At 46.4% G+C, this 16,000-nt stretch overlaps 1 protein-coding gene across 3 annotated transcripts in view; it reads left to right on the top strand.

The window, feature by feature from the left end:
- The window catches only part of DOK5 (docking protein 5), a 150,777-nt gene that overhangs the window by 53,681 nt on the left and 81,096 nt on the right, over positions 1-16,000 (top strand). For 2 of the 3 annotated variants that reach the window (NM_001075939.2, XM_059892659.1), the window contains 1 exon segment: positions 15,498-15,605. The exons of the other annotated variant lie outside the window; for it this stretch is intronic. In NM_001075939.2, the coding sequence (NP_001069407.1) occupies positions 15,498-15,605 (108 nt within the window). 3 annotated transcript variants of the gene reach the window in all.

Here is a 16,000-nt window from a genome sequence, read left to right on the forward strand (position 1 = left end):
GAGCAAAAGGCCATTTCATGACATTTTAATAATTGATATTTAGACACTTTTCCCTAACAGTCTGTAATTAAATCAATACAAACAGGGCTCCCTTGATGGCTCAGTGGTAAAGAATCCGCCTGCCAGTGTAGGAGACCTGGGTTCAGACCCAGATCTGCTTCATGCCTTGAAGCAAGTAAGCTCTTGCGCCACAACTACTGAGCCTGTGCTCTGGAGCCCGGGAGCCACAGCTAGAGAAGCCTGCACGTCCTAGAGAGCAGCCCTCGCTCACGCAGCTGGAGAGAAACCCAAGCAGTGCTGAAGACCCAGCACAGCCAGAAGTAAATCAATTAACTAATTAAAAAAAAAAAAACTCTCAAAGCAAACAACCAAACAACCCATCTTTCTGGTGCGGTCAATATCACGTCTCTTCACAACAAGAATCATTTCTGAAAATTTGCCTCTTTGCTGTAAATTAGCCCTGATGAGCTGAAACGGTTTCCTCTGTGGCCACCCCGGTTTCCCCCCCTTGGATTCCTGGCTGAGACGTTTTTACGTGACCCTTATTCTTCATCCTTCTGCCCCTTTCTGGCAACATCTGTTCCAGGTGTGTGGGTTTCAAGAGTGCTTTCTCAACCATGGGATTCGTTTCTCTTCCTTTCTTAGAGAGTGACATTCTAACGTGCTGTACTGAGCCCTCTCCTGGAATGGCTTTTCCTCAGTGCTGTGTCCCCGTCTTGGGGAAGTTTGGAGAGCCAGCCATGCTGAAATGTTTCCTTCTGAAATCATGACAGTAGCTCAGCTTCAGAAGTAGCATTTCTAATGAAAACTCTCTAATTGGGAATTAAAAAAAATTTTTTTTTTGTCATGGCAAATGTCTCTCCAGCTTGGTTAGAGCCTGTTTCTAAAAATAGGAAAATATTTGCTTTAGTCTCTAGGGAATTTTAGTCATCTTGAGGGTCTGTGGTTTTAGAACAAAAACCCATTGATGTTTAAAAACAAAGATGTGCCGAATGGTCCCCAGAACCTTTCTGCATGGTATAGATAATGGCATTTTGCAGGATGCACTTTTTAAGGACAAATGTGGTTTTATAATTGTTTCTTTTCAAAGCATGTCTGTCAGTATAATTTGAATGTGTGCTCTACATATTTTGAGGTTTTATTTTTTTTTAATACTGTCTTGTATAAAGATGTTAAGGCTTTTTGGAAATGTCAGGTCCATTCTGAGGTACTTTGATGTCTAAGGACATCATTTATGAAATTGTGGAAGGCTCATGAGTGCTGAGTATGGATTTCCCTATGTTTTTAATTGGCTCATTCATTTATGCACTCAATTATTTAAAAAGAATGAGAGCCTATACTCTCTTAGGTCCTGAGAATTCAAAGTAAGACAAAATATGGGTTTTTTTGCTTTTTAGGGAGGAAGGTAAAACATAAATATGCAGACAAATCAGTGAGCAAGATGATTTCAGACGCTAAAGTTGCAAGGAGGGGGAGGAGAGTGCGTTAGATTTCGTAGGCGGGACGTGTTTCTGAGGAGGTGACATCATGATGGATCGTGAGTATATGCTCGGCCTCTGTTACTTCCAGGACCTTTACCTTGAAATCTGACTGTCTCCATCTGCCCTGACTCTGGGCTTGTGAGATGAACTATCAGCAAACTTGCCACAAGCAGAGGCTTGTAAAAGCGTTTTACGTGGAGGCTATACAAATATTTACTTGCTCCTTCTGGGATAAGTGAATAGACACACTTTCCCCTATTTCCTTTGCTAAGTACAACTATAAACTCTGGACTTTATATATAAATCAAACTAACAAGACTCTGAAAGGTGAAGAGAGGGCAGACTGGCCAGAGACCTCAGCTTTTTAAAAACCTTTTGGCTGTGTCCAGGGCATGTGGGATCTTAGTAGCCCAGCCAGGGACTGACCCACGCCCCCAGCAGTGGAAGCACAGAATCTTAACCACTGGACCAGCAGGGAAATCCCCACGGGTCTTGGCTTTCGAGGACCGACTTAGTGGTCATCTCCGTAGGTTTTTGTTTTGTCTCATGTATTTGAAAGGTGATGCTGGAGAAGCCAGCACATCAGAAATGCCAGTGGGCACAGGGAGAAATGCCAGTGGGTACAGGGAGAAATGCCAGTGGGCACAGGGAGAAATGCCAGTGGGCACAGGGAGAACCTCCTCTTCCCGCACACCCCCGCCAATTTTCTGATCCAAGGATGACCTGGAAAAGGCTCGGCTGAGCAACACAGAAAACTTTTAGAAAATACCTCTTCTGATATCAGCCAAGAATCACAGAATAGACTGGGCCCCCCCCCCCCCCCACACCTCCATGCCAGCAAAGGCTGAGTAAGGAGTCTAGACTTCCATCCTTATGAGCTTCTGTGAGTAAAACATTTCCCTCTACCTTCTTAGGTGAAGCACCTGGGCATGGTGAATTAAACTGATGCAAAGCGTACAAGTTTTATTTATATCTTCTTATCTCTGGGGACTAAACAGAGAAAGAAGTGAAAATCCAAAGAAGCAGGCTTGGGATTTTATTTTAGTTACTTCACTTCCTAAAAGTCCTTTATTTGTCCCAACTCAGATTTGTGTTCTGCCTGTTATTTTCCAGGCAGTGCCCAGATTCATAACTTCTTTCTCTCCTTTCTGTCCTTTTAATTTTTCATGTCTCCCTCTCTCAAAGTATCAAAGAAAGAAAGAAAGACGCTAGAAAGAAACCCAAATACTCTGTTACAAAAGACTTTGGCCATTTCTTTTTAAAAAATACTTATTTTTTTGCTATTTGACTGCACTGGGTCTGAGTTGCGGTGCGCTGGATCTTCATGGCGTCCTGCAGGATCCTTCCTGAGGCACTCGGACCCTCTAGCTGCAGCAGGAAGGCTCCGTAGCTGCTGTGCACTGGCTTAGTTGCTCTGCGGCAGGTGGGATCTTAGTTCCCTGACCAGAGATTGAACCCGTGTTCCCCGCCTTGCAAGGAGGATTCTCAACCACTGAACCCCAGGAAAGCTCCTGGCCACTTCTTACGTCGCCTTGACTCTTGATAATACCTGTGTGGTCTCACCTTTGAGCAAAGCTGTTTAGAGCATTCCCTCTATATTGAGTTTAGGTTTGGAATCTTATACACCGTTTTACCAGCGAGCTATGAGTTATGGAGAAGTGACGAGACAAGGAAAGGGAATTTGAGCAGCTCGGGGTGGTAAATTGCGTGAAGATGACTACAACATTTTTACTGTAGAAGAGGGTGTTCAGTATGGTTGGTTAAATAGATTCATCTTGGTGCCATCTCTTGTCTTCCTGGTTTAAGAGAGTGAAGCCCCTTTACACGTGTAAATAAGTGAAGTCACTTCAGTCATGTCTGACTCTGTGTGACCCCATAGATGGCAGCCCAACAGGCTCCCCCATCCCTGGGATTCTCCAGGCAAGAACACTGGAGTGGGTTGCCATTTCCTTCTCCAGTGCATCAAAGTGAAAAGTGAAAGTGAAGTCGCTCAGTCGTGTCCGACTCTCCGAGACCCCAAGGACTGCAGCCTTCCAGGCTCCTCCATCCATGGGATTTTCCAGGCAAGAGGACTGGAGTGGGGTGCCATTGCCTTCTCCATAAACGTGTAAATGCATGTCAGTTAAAAAGAAATGTATTCCTTACTTTTAGGCAGAAAGGAGGAAGGCAGAGAGATTCGTCCTGTGTCTGCCGTTTCTCGGTTACCTTTGGCTCAACATGATCCCGTCAGAGAAGAATGTTTACTGTAACAGGGTCCTCTGTCCCCAGGTGGGTGTCCTGGAAGGCCAGGCAGGGAGCCCAGCCTCTCCCCTCAGCCAGTCCTTAGCCACGCCCACTGCGGTGTCATGGAGACTGAGGCCGCGTCCCTACACCCTGCCCCGAAGTCACGAGGTCTTCACCCCTTTCCCCACGGGGGTGGTGTCAGGGGTCAGGATCTTCACCGATGGTCAGTGGCAGTGAGACCACCCCACTGCTGCACCCTCGGGATCACTGGGGACAGAGCTCCCCGCCCCGTCCCTCGGTCATGAAGGCCCCTCGGTGCCAGCCATTCTCCTGCTCGCTCCGTGGAAACACGCCCCAGCTAACCCGGGGAATCTGAGGCCACGCAGTTGCAGAGCTCAGTCACCCCAGGCGAGCTCCAGACCGCCCTGCCTTGACCGCTCACCTGTGCAGGAGCCCTGCTTAAAGGAGCCAGGGGAGACCAGCAGAGCAGCCCCATCCACCGTCAGGCTCACCAGGGGTGAAACGGGCTTGTTGTCTTGAGCTTCTCAGCTCCAGGGTGACTGGTTATACAACAGTCGCGAAGTGACAGAGGAATTTCACGTGCGACCTGGAGGACGAGGGGAGGCAGCCCCTGAGCAGCAAGGGGAAGAGCCTTCCAGCATGTTCTCTCCTCCCTCATTAGAGAAGCTCGGAACTTGGAGGCTGGGGCTCCAGTGGTGGGTGGGGAGGTCTGGCCAGCGGGCAGCGGGCAGCCTGCGGAGAGCCAAGCTGAGAAATGGGAACTCAGTGTCGGGGATTTTGGTGTGGTGCCCACTCACAGACTTTTGGAAGCCACGACGACATCATTTCTTTTTTTAACTTCAACAAATACTTGTTGGGAACATCCTACCAAACCACGGTGTCCCACAGATGCAGTCCGTGGTTGTAATGACCACGTGCTGGGCCTCGTGCTCGGGGCGGGGAGACCGAGTTGTCTGTCTCTACACATGAGGAAGCGAAAACCAGAACTTGCATGATGTTCACAGAGATGTGTATAAATGTCAACCGGTTCAATCCTCATGTTAATTATATGTGCTTGGTATTATTATTGCTATTTATCCTCACTCCACGCAAGAGAAAGTGACTGTCATTTCTTCAGTCCTTGGAACAGGGCCTGGAGCATAGTAGATGCTCAGGAAATATTTGTGAAGTTAATGAATAAATGGTCTTCCCTGGCGGCTCAGACAGTAAAGAATCTGCCTGTAGTGCAGGAGACCCAGGTTCCGTCCCTGGTTTTGGAAGATCCCCCGGAGAAAGGAGTGGCTACCCACTCCAGTGTTCTTGCCTGGAGAATCCCATGGACGGAGGAGCCTGGTGGGCTAGAGTCCGTGGGGTTGCAAACAGTCGGACACGATTGAGTGACTTTCACAGGCTTCACAGTGAGTAAATGAAGGAGCTAGAGTGTGTGTTGTCCTTGTTTGCAGGCAGATCACCTCCTGGCTGGATGGTGTGAGCTGCTGACCTCTATAAAGGGTCCCCCAGGCAGGAGAAGCCCTTTAAATGCACTAACTCATTCCATTCTGCCAATAAGCCTGTAGGGAAGATGGTGCTGTCAGTTTATTTAAAAAGTACAATAAAATCTTGTATCTTAGGCTTATGTGTATAATATATACATAGCTGACTAGTCCTCATGTTTAATAATAGAATGTTTATATATAAAACTTAGGTGTTTAACAGGCATAACAGACTCCTTATATCCACCATCAGATTCTGCATTCTCGCTGCAGATTCTGGTTCCCTCCCAGGCTTGCTTGCTTCACTAACATAAACTCCATTCTTCTACTTGCTTGATCTAAAAATCTTGAAATCATCCCTGGCTGTCCTTACTTGCATCCTTACCTCCAGCCTCATCAGTGAGTCTCGTTGGTTCTGCTCTCGGAATGTATCCTGACTTGGACCCCTTCTCCTCTGCTTCCTCACGTCCATCCCGGCTCAGGGCACCATGAGATTTATTGCAGCAGCAACCTCCTAGCTACATTCCTCAATTCTGCCTTCAAGTCCCTGCCGCGTACTAAACATAAATTGGATTATACGACTTTCATTCAGAAGCCTTCATCTCACTTCCCATTGCATGCAGAGAACAAGTCAGAGTCTTTGCAGTTAGACCCATACAGCCTCCCCGCCTCCACCAGCTCTGGCTTCTCTGGAATTCCGATGGCTCCTCATGCCAGGGCATGTTTCTGTCTGAACGTGCGTCTCCTGCATTGGCAAGCAGATCCTTTCCCACTGAGCCACCAGGGAAGCCCACATAACCCGTTATTGCCTGTGTACTACCAGACATACGCTCACAGATGTACCCGTACGTCTCTTGTCATCATATCGCGTCCGGAAGCCCAGTGAAGGCAGCAGGTTCCTCCACTCTGTTTGCAGCCCCGTCCTTAGTACCTGAACAGTGTCTGGCACATGGTAGGCACTCAGTAAGTGTTTGTTGATGAATTCATGCAGGAGTTCCCCAACCTCCCCGCTGCGGACCAGTATCTTCAGATCAGTCGTAGCATTAGATTAGAAATAAAGTGCCCAATAAACGTAGTGTTCTTGAATCATCCCAAACCACCCCCCTCCACCGTGGCCCGCGGAAAAATTCTTTTCCACGAAATGGGTTCCTGGTGCCAAAAAAGGTTGGGGGCTGCTGAATTCATGAGTGACATCAGCTCCCCAATTTTTTGTTTGAATAGAATGTCCACCCAGTAGTCAAGATCCTCTAGCATTTCTTTAGCGTTGTTTGGCTTTTTTCTTCAAGGCTGCTTAAAAATAGAAGTTGAATGAGGACATGCAGCTGCGTGTGGCTTCTTCAGGCTCCTGTTCTCACTTCTCTTCCTCCTGCTTTGTGGATCTGCCCGGGGACAGAAAGCACTGGGGAGAGGAGGAGCCACCACTTTTCCCTTTGGCCGTCCACTCTGCATTGGTCAGTTTTGTCTGACAAGGGAAGGGTCCTCATGTATGACCAGAATACTGATTCCGTGAGAATTTTTCCAAGTAACCTCGTATTGCTTATTTGATCGCCACTAAAAATGTATGTGTATGGTTCTAAGTACAGACTATATAAATGAAGAAATCAACAAAATAAGGCAAAACAGGTAGGGTGGGGCCAGCTTTTGCAGGTTCTACAATCTCTCGTTAAGACTTGGGTTTGTACCCCAAAGGCAACAGGCAGCCTCAGAAATGTGTTCAGCAGTGGGTTGATGTGGTCACATCAGGGTTTTAAGGATCACTCCAGAGGTACTGCGGGAAATGAACTGAAACGCGGCAAGAGTGAAAGCAGGGAACTCTGGAGCTCAGGAGGTGGTGCTCAGATTAGGGTGGTGGTCCCTGCGGGGGGAGGCGGGGGAAGACACGCCAGGTTCAGCCAGAAGGTGAAATACACGGGACTCATCGACTGATGGATTGTGTTAAAACTAGTTTTCAAAACAGTTAACTGTTCATATCATGACTTTCGTACAGATGTAGAAAGAGCACGTGCTGAAGATTCTAATTAGCTCATTAAGTGAGAGAGCAGCACAGGATATTGTAGCTAGTTCTAAGGGGAAGCCAGCGAGCTCACACATTTATATAAGCAGCATAGTGAAATGTGTGCCCAGAGGAGGCTGAGCGGGCTCCAAGATGGGGGCGGGGAAATCAGTGAGGCCTCTACTGAAGGGGATAGAATTTGCATCTTTATGGTTATTTTACATTTTTATCAGTGATCTACAGTCTAGAGTTGTAGACTGTTTCCCTCAGAATCAGAAGCAGGTGATACCGGATGTGTGTGTCCTAGAGAATGCATAGTTTTCCATGGAAACGGATACATTCCCCCCTGGTGTGTGTGTGGTGGGGGGGGTACTGAATGTATACATTACAGTAGAAACAGATTAAAAAGCAGGGACAACCTACTTTTCTTACTTAATAACTTACTTAGTAGCACATCCTGTGGTATGACTATTATCTTACAGCATCGTTTTTAATGATGGCAATTTCCAGTTTACAGATATGCCATAATTAATGAAGCCAGTCCCTGGAACATTTAGAGCACTCTCAGTTTTGTGCCAAAGAGCCCTATTCCCATATGCTTGCATATTTCCTTAATTATTTCCTTAGAGGGAAAGTTCCTAGAAATAGTATTTTCAGGTCAAAGGGTAGGCATAATTTCTCCCCTGGAAAGGTTGTGTTAATTTACTTTGACATCAACAGAGGGTTTGCACAGCTAATTTATTGCCTGTGGATGCTTTTGAAATACTTTTAATCCTCTTTATACAAATTTTATTTTATGATTAATTATCTCATTTTTGCTGGGATTTTTCTTTGTAGTGAATTTTAATATGTACCTCAGTACCCACTGTGCAGCTTCTCCAAATTAACATTCTTTCCTGACAAATGGAAAGTGCATATAAATGACAGGCACAGAGTCATGCTGTTTACTCATTAAAGTGACTTTTTCTCCTCATAAAATATGTAATTCTGAACCAGCTCGTTATTTTGGTGAGTGGAGTTGGTAGCACCTACCGGTTACAATTCAGTGAAATCACAGAATCCTATTCTTCTTCCGTCGCCTTGTGGCTCAGACGGTAGGAATCCGCCTGCAATGCAGGAGACCTGGGCTCAGTCCCTGGGTTGGGAAGATGCCCTGGAGCATTCCATGGGCAGAGAAGCCTAGCGGGCTGCAGCCTATGGGGTCGAGAAGAGCAGGACACAACTGAATGGCTGACACTTTTCACTTTCAATTTCTATCACCTTCTGAAATCCCATAACGACAGAGTCCTTCGTTAGGCCAGAATGTTATAACTGCCTTGGTCTCAGACGTCTTCTCGGTCAGAATTCTCATTTTGTGGAAGGATTATTTGGAGACCGTGGCAGACAGACAGGCTGCATCACCCAGTGCTGTGCCTGTGGCTATCAGCTTGCCCTTGGACTGGTGCTCGTCCATCGCAGGCTCAGGACTGGGTGGGCCGTGGGTCACTGTGGCCGGGCGCCGGGGCCACAGTGGGGGGCTGGGTGCTGACTGCTCGAATCCAGGCAGCCGGGAGCCAGGACGCTGGTTTTCTGCAGCTGTAACCGGTTACAGTTGCTCGGTTAGAGCGAGCAACCACAGGTTAGACAGGGAAGGAAGGCTATGGAAAACCCAGAGCTTGCGTGAGACACTTACCATATAATCAGAAATATTTGGCACAGTTGAGTTTCTGAGCTGCGGTCAGGGATCCTGAATACTTTGTCACTTAAGGAGAGGGTGGAGTTCTTTTAAAAGAAAACACAGCTTACAAACTGCTGGGCTTGCAGTCCCGGAATAGGGTCTTCAGACCCCAATTGCAGAGATACTCCATTAAAATTTTCACTCTTGGCCAATGCTTGGTGCCAGGGAACTTAAAATCACAAATGCAAATGTCACACTGAAATAGCTAGACGGTAAAGTCGTTGTCCAGATGAAAGAGCATATGGTTACAACTAAATGTCTCTTTATAGATTATGATAAGCATGAAAATCAACTTCTAACAGACGGCTCGACCCTCAGCAGAAGTTTGAATGTCTCTAGGAGACCAGCTTTTCTGGGAAAATCCTGGAGGAATGGTTAAGAGCTTTTTCTCCAGAATCAGGCAAACCAAGGTTGGAATACTGGCTTGTCTCTCTAGTTTCATGCTCTTGAGTAACTAACACCCAGTGAGGAACCTCACTAAGGTCTATTTCCTCGTTGTGAAATGGGAAGAATGATAGCCTCTGTTTTATGGGGCTGTGGGTAGGTTAGTTGAGATAATGCACAAAAAGGAATTAGCATTCTGCATGCAGAAAGTTTTTGGCTAATGCTTGGTATTGATATTAACTCCCCAGACAAAGAGAATATTTGACTTGTTTTAGAGAATAAATAAAAATAGGACTAGAATGTGAGAAATGAGGCTTATATATGATGAGGATACATGATATGGCTGGGGTGGAGAGATGCCTGGTTCAGTTCAGTTCAGTTCAGTTCAGTCGCTCAGTTCAGTTTGCGACCCCATGGACTACAGCACACCAGGCCTCCCTGTCCATCACCAACTTCTGGAGTTGCCTGGAGAAGAGGGAAAATTGATGCGATTATAGAAATTAGATTCTGGCAGAACAGAAAACAGTCCTAACTTACCTTCACTCCCCCGCCCCACCCCCCAAATACACCTTCCTGCTGTAGAATTGTTGTTGTTGAGTCACTAAGTCGTGTCCGACTCTGTGCGCCCACATGGACCGCCAGGCTCCTCTGTCCACGGGAACTTTTCCCCGGCAAGAATGCTGGGGTGGGTGGCCATCCCTCGGTGGGTGGTCAGAACCTGTGACGCAGTGTCTGTTGTCGCTTCGACAGTGGCTTGTGTGGATCGGCTTGTCCGAGTCCAGGACTTTGGAGGATATTCTTCAACTCTGCAATCTCAGATCAGTGTGAATTCATCTAGAATAGTGCTTCTGACTTTACACCCCTCCCCCCAACCAGGGGACACTCAGCAGTGTCAACGGAGTAGGAGAAGCGTGCTTCCTGCATTCAGTTGATGAAGCCCAAAGAGGCTCTGAAACATCCCACGATGCACAGCGCCCCTGCCCTGACTAAAAACATAACTGTCTTAAATGCCAGCTGTGCTGAGAACGCAGAACCCTAATGTATAGCAGGTGAGATATTTAACATAAAGTTATTCTGTCGTCAAATTATCTTAAGAGTGGTGCTAGCGGTAAAGAACCCGCTTGCCAGCGTAGGAGACGTGAGAGACTCGGGTTTGATCCCCTGGTTGGGAAGATCCCTGGAGGAGGGCGTGGCAGCCCGCCCAGTGTTCTTGCCTGGAGAATCTGCGGACAAGGGAGCCTGTTGGGCCACAGTCCACGGGGTCCATAGGGACCCAGTGGATGTGACTTAGCATGCAGGCTAATCATTAGGATTACCTACGCTTCTTGTCCCATGAAACTACACTTTGCTGTCACAGTTGGGATAAAAAAGCTTCAGTTAAAAAAATCAGTTGAAAGAAAAATGTTAACTAAAAACGACTATAGATGGGCCATAGATGTGCTATGAAGGAGATCATTGGAAGAATTAATCGAAGAAGGAAACGCTGCCCTCTGCCAGTAAGCAAGTGAGATGATTCTCAAGCTGTCGCCCTTTGACGCGCGCCAGTCACCCCAGCTCGTCCCCACGCATCCCCGTCCTCAGTGAGTCCTCCTGCCTTGTCCCCTCACACCGATTCTGAGACATGGAGCAAAAGTCTGTAATTCTCTGGTACTTGGTGGCTGTTCTGTTCTTGAGACTAAGAGTGTAGGGCAGGTGAAACGGGTTTGCTGTGGTTCAGCCGACTTCACTGTCACCGGCACTGAGTCTCAGGACAGCATCTCCCGCCCCTCCATGCCCCAGGTCACGGTCCTCACCGGACATCACACCCTCAGAGGCCCTCACTGTGGGCGGAGCAGTTGCCGGAGGAGTCTTTGTTGGCCATCCCTCCGGGGAGCACTGGGTTGTCTGCAAGTCTTTATGAATATTCATGCATTGGTTTGCAAATTAGCAAGCAAAATTCCTGGGGAATGTGGTAAACAGCCAATTTGTCTGGCCCCATTCTGATGCAGTTGACCTTGGCTAATCTCTAGGAATCTGCATAATTAACAATTATCTTGAGTGAGGCTGGACCACTGCTTGAGAATCACTCAAGTCCCTCTTTTCATAAACCTAGTGTTGGAATTTTCCTTATCTCCTGATGAGCCAGCATGTTTTAATCTGTTCCAGGGTGACTTTCCAGCCAGTCGTTATAAACAATATTTATACAATACAGCCTGGATACCCAGGTGACTTAGTGGTAAAGAATCTGCCTGCAATGCAGGAAACTTGGGTTCCATGCCTGGGTCAGGAAGATCCCTGGAGGAGGGCATGGCAACCCACTCCAGTATTCTTGCCTGGAGAACCCCATGGACAGAGGAGCCTGGTGGGCTACGGTCCACGGGGTCACAGAGAGTCGGACGAGACTGAGCCCAGCACAGCAGCAGCAGCAGCGAACAATACAGAATGTGTATCCATTTTACAAGTTTATTTATGTTGTGTAAATGTGAATCTATACAATAGTGCTTTGGCGGTTATTTGATTATAACCCTTCACTGTTGCTCTTACTACTTAATAAAACAAAAGAAAAACAAAAATCCTCCAAGAGTAATGTGGATGAATCGAAGATGGAAGTCATCAGGCCTGCTTAAATTGAGGAATCTTTAGCTTGCGTGTGACAGACTTCAGACAGAAGCCAGACAAATGTGGTTTGATCCTGAAGAAAATGAATAACTTTGTTTTAAAGTAGAAATGCTGTCATTCAAGACTGGGCCTAAAAGTTACTGCATAATTTGGAAATATAAAATGTCCTCTTTGATGAAAATATTTTTTCCCATAGTATGCATGTTTCTTGCATACCTTAGCATGCTGTCTCTAACACATTTTCATGGCTGTGTCCAGAAAAAAGGAGCTGCCAGTGATAGAATGACGTCGAGAAACCTGTTTTCCACGTCTGTTATTTGAACAATCATAGTGACAGTCATTGCCGCTGTAATTATCGTCCTCTTTCTGGTGGTTAGGTTTTAAGGAAGCCAGTGATCTCATCTGTTATTCAGACACCAATGAGATATTGGTAAGTTTTCTATTTGCCAGCCACAGCCCTCCACGTGTTAATCTCCATGGCTGATTCTCCATCCTGAAAAGGATTTGGTGTTTGAACTCTTACCGATGACTCTTGCCATTTAGTTTTCTAAAGTTACTTAGTCTAGTGGTTAATTAGACTTCAGTTTGATAGCAAAAGAAGCAGGTAACTGTTTTTAGATTAGGCTGTAATTTTTGAGATCTTGGTTACATATCTCTGCACTTTTCTGTTAAAAATTTATAAGTGTTTTGTTTTAAGATAATTGTAGATTCACTTTTGGTTGTAAGAAATATTACACAAAGATCCTGTGTTCTTTAACCAGTTTCCCTGGTGGTAATATCTTTGAAACAACACAGTATTTTTTAGATTCATGTATTTAATTTTTATTTGGCCGAGTCTTAGTTGCAGCAGGTAAATGGACTCTCTGGTTTGGTGCTCGGGCTCAGTAGATGCGGTGCATGGGCGTGTACTCGACCCTAGACCTGTGTGATCTTAGCTCCCCGACCACGGATCGAGTCCGCGTCCCCTGCATTTCAAGGCGGATTCTTAACCACTGGACCCTCAGGGAGGTCCCCAGCAATGCACTGTACTCAAGACGATAGTATTCGTAGTCAGGATACAGGGCAGTTTCATCGCTGCCGGGACCCACCTGTCACCTATAGGCACCCCTCCTCCCTTCTGCTCCCTCTTCACACAGCCCTCACCCCTGATAACCACTCATCTGATTTCCATTGCTATACTTGCTCTTAATGCGGCCATACAGTACGTGGCCTTTGGGTCTGGCTCCGTGCCGCGCACCCCCTGCCCCGCCTCAGGCAGCATTATTCTCTGAAGACGCGTTCAAGTTGTTTTGTAGCTGAGTGGTGTTCCATGATGGGACTGTTCCCCGAGTCGTCTAGCTGTTTCCCCGGTGGAGAATAGACGGGTTGTGTGCAGTTGGCCCTGGCACAAATGCAGCTGCTGTGAGCATTCATGTTCATGTGTTTTGTGTGCGGGGAGTTTGCGTTTCTCCGGCCTGGATTCCTAAGAGTACAGTTCTAAGTCCTGTGCTGCTTGCTTAGTTCTTTAAGGAATTGCCAACCTGTGTTTCAGAGTTGGACATTTTATATTCCCGGCAGCAGTGCGAAAGCGATCCAGTTGATTGGCATCCTTGCCAGCGTTTGGTGGTATTACTGTTATTTGAGCCAGCCTGGTAGGCGTGTGCTTCATCGTGGTCTTAATGTTTGTGGTCGTGATTCACACATTTCATTGGTTCGCAGTGTTTCGCTGTGGTTTTAATTTGCATTTCCCTGAAGGTTAATGACGGCGAGCTCTTCCTCATGTGCCTCTCGATCACCTGTGTGCTGTCTTTGGTGAAATGTCTGTGGTCCACTTTATAAATGGATGGTGTGCTTTTTTAATGTTGAAATCTGAGGACTCTGTGTATTCCAGATACTGAGCCTATGTCAGATATATGGTTTGCACATTTTTTCCCCCCAGCTTGTCTTTTCATTCTATCAGCAGAATTTTTCACCTAGCCAAAGTTTTAAATTTTGGTGAGTTACATGTGGCAACATTTTCTTATGGATTAAGATTTTGACATGAGGTCAGTCCTGGGTGTTCTTTGGAAGGAATGATGCTAAAGCTGAAAGTCCAGTACTTTGGCCACCTCATGCGAAGAGTTGACTCCTTGGAAAAGACTCTGATGCTGAGAGGGATTGGGGGCAGGAGGAGAAGGGGATGACAGAGTATGAGATGGCTGGATGGCATCACCGACTCGATGGCCATGAGTCTGAGTGAACTCTGGGAGTTGGTGATGGACAGGGAGGCCTGGCGTGCTGCGATTCATGGGGTTGCAAAGAGGCGGACACGACTGAGTGACTGAACTGAACTGAACTGAGCTAGGGCTTCCCTGGTGGCTCAGTGGTAAAGAACCCACTTGCAATGCAGGAGACCCGGGTTCCATTCCTGGGTCAGGAAGATTCTTTAGAGGAGGAAGTGGCAATCCACTCCAGTATTCTTGCCTGGAAAATTCCATGGATAGAGGAGCCTGGTGGGCTCCATGGGGTCACAGAGAGTCAGATGCAACTTAGGGAGTAAACAATAGCAACCTGAGGTCTAAGAACTCTTCACTCAGACCGTGTTCCCAAACATTTCCTTTTTCCTCCCTAAGCATATATATATATATGTGATATATATATATATGTATATACTTTTTAAAATATTTGAGTCCATTTTGAGTTAATTTTGTATGAGTCTTTTGGGTCAAGGTTTTTTTTTTTTTTAATTCCCTATGGATATTCAGTTTTTTGGGCTTCCCTGGTGGCTCAGATGGTGAAGAATCCGCCTGCAATGCAGGAGACCTAGGTTCAATCCCTGGGTTGGGAAGATCCCCTGGAGGAGGGCATGGCAACCCACTCCAGTATTCTTGCCTGGAAAATTCGGTGGATAGAGGAGCCTGGCTGACTGCAGTTCTTGGGTTTGCAAAGAGTCGGACACGACTGAGTGACTAAGCACAGGCATTCAGTGTTTTGAGCACCATTTGTTTAAAAGGCCACCCTCTGTCCACTGAATTACTTTTCCACTTTTGTCTCCATGTTTTTATGACCCTTAATATGTTGCAGTATTAACTCGGATTGCACCCCAGCCTGGCAATAATCTTTGAGTCTCCGGGTTGAATTTTCTGAAGGAGAATGTGGTTGGTGTTCATCTGCATTTATTAGCTAGTCTGCTGTCTGGCCCAGCTCCTGACCATCGGGTATGAGGAACGTCCCATGACACGCAGGGGCTGTCCCTTCCTAGGTCTTCACGCCTTTGGCGTGTCTCAGGCTGTGATCTCCATAAGTAATGGCGTTTGGAATTAGGGCACGTGCCGTGAAAGCTTGTCTTGTTTGTGCTGATTTGGGGTTTTTATCTCTGGGACTTCTTCTGAAATGTTGTCAAAGAATGAAGATATGTGCCTCTAAATACTTATTTTCTTTTGATTCCAGTGATTTTTCTGAACGGCATAATACACCCATTGTGGAAACAGTTTGGGGTTTTAAAATTTTGTTTTCCCAAAGCAACATCACATTTACGGTTTATGAATATTTTACAGGCGAAAACATCAAAAAGAAAACATTTAAATGCAAATGCCAGTAATATCTGAGTCGGCTGTGATGCTGAGTGCTGTCTTTGTATTCACTTCCAGATTTATCAACGATGTTGGTTAGTATTCAAGAAAGCGTCCAGCAAAGGTCCAAAGAGACTGGAGAAATTTTCTGACGAGCGTGCCGCCTATTTTAGGTGTTATCATAAGGTAAGACTCGATTATTCTAGCTTTCCAGGAGTCTGTTCTAACTAGGGAACTCACGTTCTTTGAGTCTGAAAACTTGTCTTGCTTTTTTAACCACGTTACAAAAGTTACTTTTCCCAAGAATGTAACATCTCTAAAGTGGTAACTGCTTGCTCATTGTTTTCTTTTTTGGTTGTTGTTATTTGTTTCTTTTGTAGCTTATTCATTTTATTGTTTTTTTTAATTTGTTTATTTATGATGTGTTTTGGCTGTGGTGGGTCTCTGCTGCTGCACGCAGGCTGTCTCTGGTCCTGGGCGGGGCTCCTCTTGTTGCCGTGCGTGAGCTTGTCGTTGCTGTGGCTCCTCTTCTTGTGGAGCATGGGCTCTGGGTTTCAGGAGTTGCGGCCCTTGGGCTCGGG

This window comes from Bos taurus, chromosome 13 (assembly GCF_002263795.3).
Source record: "Bos taurus isolate L1 Dominette 01449 registration number 42190680 breed Hereford chromosome 13, ARS-UCD2.0, whole genome shotgun sequence".
Lineage (NCBI taxonomy): Eukaryota > Metazoa > Chordata > Mammalia > Artiodactyla > Bovidae > Bos > Bos taurus.